Source organism: Salvelinus alpinus, chromosome 14, assembly GCF_045679555.1.
Source record: "Salvelinus alpinus chromosome 14, SLU_Salpinus.1, whole genome shotgun sequence".
Classification (NCBI taxonomy): Eukaryota; Metazoa; Chordata; class Actinopteri; order Salmoniformes; family Salmonidae; genus Salvelinus; species Salvelinus alpinus.
The window spans coordinates 17,145,217-17,150,571 of NC_092099.1; the positions used below are offsets into that span (position 1 = coordinate 17,145,217).

General features: G+C 42.1%; 1 protein-coding gene across 2 annotated transcripts; it reads left to right on the plus strand.

Annotated features, from left to right (window-relative positions):
* The first annotated feature begins 226 nt into the window (after positions 1 to 226).
* Positions 227 to 5,292, plus strand: LOC139538527 (interferon alpha/beta receptor 2). Of its 2 annotated transcripts, XM_071340674.1 has the most exons (7): positions 227 to 353; positions 825 to 948; positions 2,209 to 2,384; positions 2,639 to 2,802; positions 3,606 to 3,765; positions 3,939 to 4,054; positions 4,823 to 5,292. In XM_071340674.1, exons 1-7 carry the CDS (start codon positions 314 to 316, stop codon positions 4,850 to 4,852), a joined length of 810 nt encoding a protein of 269 aa, XP_071196775.1. In that variant the 5' UTR covers positions 227 to 313; the 3' UTR covers positions 4,853 to 5,292. The 2 variants fall into 2 exon arrangements, with proteins under 2 accessions (XP_071196775.1, XP_071196776.1); XM_071340675.1 differs by lacking the exons at positions 227 to 353; positions 825 to 948 and adding an exon at positions 1,857 to 2,127.
* Positions 5,293 to 5,355: the final 63 nt, after the last annotated feature.

A 5,355-nucleotide genomic window follows, 5' to 3' on the forward strand; every position in this document is an offset into this window, starting at 1 on the left:
CAAATATTACATTAAAATGGACAGCAAAGAAAGAGAAAATACTGTTCAATCCAGTGTTGTACGTCCCATTTTAGCATGCAGCATTCCAGTGAGTGTGGGAGTGACAGAACATGGCACATGGATATTATAAGGTGTGTGAGTGAGTTAGGGGGAACAACTCAGGGAGGGATTTCTGGGGAAATGAAACTTACACCTTTACATAATGACAGCAGCAGCTCCTATCCCCAGCTCATTGCACTCTAACCCCGAGACACAGGGCCAGGCCTGCCTTCCTACACAGCTACCACTGGACTGACCTGACCCAATCTGAAAGATGGGGCCTTGGACCCTGCTGCTTCTGCACCTACCCCTGGGTAGGCTCTGTCTTTTTGAAGGGGGGCTCTGGGGGGAAATGAAGGGGAAGGCGATATCTAGTCAGTTACACAACTGAATGCATTCAACGAAATTTGGCTTCCACATTTTTCCCAACCCCTCAATTGATTTATTGATTGTTTGGGTCATGCATTTTACTTTCTGGTGAGGACTGCAGTATTTAATGTAGGATGTTCCTCTTGCAAGTTGCAACTCTTGAAGGAGGGCTGTATAATGTACTGTATATTGACACACAGCTTCCCTTATCTACAGTATCTTATCTTCATTGTTATTATTTGAAGAAAAACATTTCTGTAAATGTTTGATGTGTTTGTTTGCATTGTCTCTGGTACTAATATTTTGCTCTGCTAAAATGTCTCTCTGGCTGTCCTGTTCTGTGTCTGTCAATCATTTTGGATGTTTTTTGTGTCGGTCTCACTCTGTCTGTCTGCCTGCCTGTGTGTATCTTCCAGTGGTGTCCATGCTCCCAGCCCCTACCAACGTGTCCATTGTCTCCTTCAACCTGGAGCACACTCTGACCTGGCTGCCAGGTCCAGGGACTCCTGACAACACATATTTCACAGTTCAGAGCCTCAGGTCAGCTCACACTTACACTTCAGTCCCATGCTTTCATTTAGCTTATCCTTATACGTAGCTGCTGAAGAAGCACTTTCTTTTCAGGTTGTCTTCCAGGATGATCCAATGCTTTCGTTTCGTCTGGTTAGTTGGTCAAGGCCAATACTGAATCACTGCAATTGTGCAATGTAGAGCAGTGTAGATATCATCATCAGTGTTGCATTTCCTTAGCTTCTCCCCTCTATTTCTCTCTCTTTTTCTCTCTCAAATCAATTTCAATTCATTTTTATTTGCTTTTTTTCGGCATGACATAAATGTACATTTTGGCAAAGTGTACTTTGGAAATTGAATGATTCATTAATAATATCAATAACAACATCATGAAAAATTGTCAAGATTGTCACAAACAGGACAATCATTAACAACAATAATCAAGGGTGGGAGCGTGGAGTTGTATTAGAAATGGAAATTGTCACGAACCGGCTCAAAGCCCGTAACAAAAAGGAGACAACGTGGAGATAAGGAGTAACAAAATATATATTTATTAAATAAAGTAACTAAGTATAATATACAATGGTGTGTGTAATCAGTAATCAGTAGTGTAAGTGAGTATTTTGCATGCATGAATGTGATAATGCAGGGTGTTGAAAGATGCTAACACAAACAACCACAAAACCACCAAGAAACACAACCAAATCTATTAAGGTATCTGCATGGAGAGAGTCTCCTCCATGAATGGGGAAGTGGTGTATTTATCCTGGGAGACACCGGGCCCAGGTGTCTCCCATGTAGCTGACGACCCTCCCAACTCCGCCCACCGGCATCCTAATAAGGAAACAAGAACAAAGAAAGAACACGGCAGACAGAGTGGGAGGGTCGTCACAAAATCAGTAAGTAAATAAATAACTTGAAGATATGTGCAGGTTGGTTTGTCAGACACTGTCCCTCATTTTGGTTACATTTTAGTCAATTAGCAGACTCTCTTATCCAGAGCGACTAGGGTTAAGTGCCTTGCAAAAGGGCACATTGACAGATTTTTCACCTGGTTGGCTCTGAGGATTCAAACTAGCAACCTTTTGATTACTGGCCTAAGGCTCTTAACCGCTCAGCTACCTGACGTCCAGCAATGGGGTGCGCTGCCAACCCACAGCTCTCTGCGTCCTCCCCCTACAGGAAGGGTAGCCTCTTCTCATCAGAGAGGTCTTGGAAATCTTAAATTATGATTTCAAATTTGGCGAAATGAAACTCTCTAATTGCTTTATATCTCTCTCCCTCCTCCAGGAAGAACTCATGGCAGCTCGTGAAGGGTTGTGCTAGGTTGAAGACCAGCCAGTCATGTGACCTCACTAACACGTTCAAGGATTCCTTCTATCATTACAAAGCCCGTGTTCAAGCCATCACCACTACTCAGAAGTCCAACTGGTCCCTCTCTACGCTCTTCTACCCCTTGACTGACAGTGAGATGCTTTTACTGTACCTTTTCCCCTCCATTTCAGTCCCCTTTTCTTTTCATTGGAATACCGCGGCTCACTAGTCAAAATGCATGTTGAGAATGGTATTTGAGTGAAACGTTGGTCTACTCTTTTTTTATATTAGGAAATGAAAAAATATTGTCCATTCTAGTGGTCCTCGTTACATCATTTACCTGTATAGATTTACCTGTATAGAATCATTCAGTCTTCACTGTAACCTCTGACCCCTGATGTTGCAGCGTTGCTGGGCCCTCCAGTGGTGTCCGTGTCCGGCTGTGGGAACTGTCTGCTCCTGCAGGTAACTCCCCCCACATCCAGGGGCCTGCAGCGCTCCCTGTCCCCCACACAGCTCCTCTACAGGCAGTTCACCTGCAAGGTGCGCCGGACCAGGGATGGATCTCAGGTAGGGCTTGACTTGGTCGTTCAAAATGTGACCCCCAATGGGGTAAGTTGGGGGGGGACTTCTTAGCATATCTCTTTAGCTGACATCTGCTTACAGCTTTGATATTACATTCATTCTGATACCTTGTCCTGTCACGTTGGGTTTGACCTATCAACATCATTTTGAGGTTGTTGTTTTTTACAGTGTAAAGATATGTGAAAGGACGTATACCAAGAAAAGAAAGCAAGTTCTGAGAATGTGGTCAAACCCACACCCGTTATATTTGAATAGAACCTGAGAATAACATCAGGGCATTGATGAGAAAGCAGATCAGTATCTGTCTAATATAAGAATTTAATCATGCACATTTTTCCTCTCTGAGGGTTGTTAATCTTTCATGACTACAGATGTAGATACGTGTGGTTTTTGCCCACACCTTCCTCTCAGGAGCACACAGTCTGGTTTGTGTTCGAGGAAACTGCCTCTTGCTCTGAGAAAAAGTACGCCTACACAGATTCAGGAGGAGGGGTCTCTTCCCCTCATCTCTTTGTCAGTCATCTCATCTCCTTATCTCTAACCCACAGTTATTTGTCAATTCGGTACAGATACTGTGAATAAATAGAAGACAACAATGAATGAACAAATCATTAGTCATAGGACTAATATCTTAGTGAGATATTGATATTATAGCTACACACATGGCTATGAATTAGACCGTTATGGTCAATGATCAATGTGGAGTACTTATCCAAAGCATTACAGCATGGTAAACGGGTCTATAAACATTATATAAACATTGTGACAATGTCTCTGCCTTTTTGTAGTTCAGCATGTGGGTCACCTCCACTGAGAAAACTGTGATTGGCTACCTGGAGCCAGGGGCGGAGTATTGCGTGACTGTCACCCCATCTACAAGCTTTAATCCTCACTCTGTCCCCTCTGAGCCCCACTGTGCCTTCACCAGCCCTACTGCTGCCAACACAGGTACAGTACCAGGGCCTAACAGCACAGCTAAAAGACCACACAGTGTAGTACAACATAGCAATACAGCACAGGTAAATCAGTCTTACACAACATGCACGGACATTATTTTACATCAGTGTTTACATCTGTTAGCAATTATAGTCCGTAACCCTTGGTGTCTGTCTGTCCCCCAGTGCCTGTGGTTCTGAGTGTACTGTGTGCCTTTAGCCTCCTGGTGGTGCTCCTCTGTGGAATAGTGGTCTACAGTGGTCGCCTGCTCTGTATGCACAAGCCTCTCCCCAAAACACTGGTACTATTGCCACTTTATTCAACTGCACAGCAAAATTTAATTGGTAAATTGAACACTGCAGGTGTTGAGAACTCAGCATACGTGAGAACTCCTTCAATACTGTTGGAAAATGATTCCAGGTGAAACTGGTTGAGAGAATGCCAAGAGTTTGCAAAGCTGTCATCAAGGCAAAGGGTGGCTCCTTTGAAGAATCTTGCATTTCAGTAACAGGTGCAATAAATCCATATAACAGATTGGATTACCTTCGAAAAATGCATGTTATTTATATAAGCATAAGATTAATTAATCAACACATGCAATAGGGCATGCTGGGAAAGATGATAATGATGGCTGTGGTTTTGGTTTAACACTGGTTATTAACACCAACATTAGGGTTCTTTTACACAAATGAGTGTTAATGTAACACTTACAGAGTTAATTTCACACCTGAATCAACACTTGAAATGTTACAATGAAAAATCAACACTATGTAACACTGATTAATTTGACACCCTGCTTGAACAACAGTATTTTTTAACAGTCTGTTCATAGTAACACAAATTAACACCACATCAACACCATAACTGCTTACACCAGGATATGAACACAGATAATTTTGCTACTGAAACTTTGCCTGACACCAATTTAATTCAATACAGATTATTATTATTGTTATTTATTCACTCAGGGGGAAGGGAAATACCATCAACATCATTATAATGCTTTTGATATTGCCTCTTCCATGGCTTAACACCCAACCCATTTTGGCTCTACTCTCTCTGCCTGCAGTCCTCTGTTCCTCTCTGTGGTGGTGGTTAGATGCCCACAGATCCCTAGCCTGACCCCTTCAACCTGCTCGCAGTCCTGCTTGTGGTTGGACCCCCATCACCATGACTTTGTCCCTCCCAGGCCATACACAGGGGAGTAGACATGTCGAGGAAGAAGATGATGATGAAATCTATGGACTGGTGTTGGTCTCCTCGAGATCAAATACATATTTAATCCACAATTATCCAGTGATAAGAGTATAAGAAAACATTGGTTTATATTTCTGTCTGAGTCATGACAAAGTTCTATTATTATTTTCTTGTGAATAAAGCTACTTTGGGATTGATTATAACATGTAAAAAAAAAAGGCATAAGCAAAAACAAAATGTGAAATGTATGTCGATTTTTCTATAAATGTATTGAACTATGTCATATTCAACAAGTAGTTAAGGTTTTATTATAGACCTGTAATAAAAGGAGGAAATTGAATACTTTTTATTGCAATTCGTTCTTATCGACACTGAATATAGCGACGCTAGGAAATGCCCAGTGCG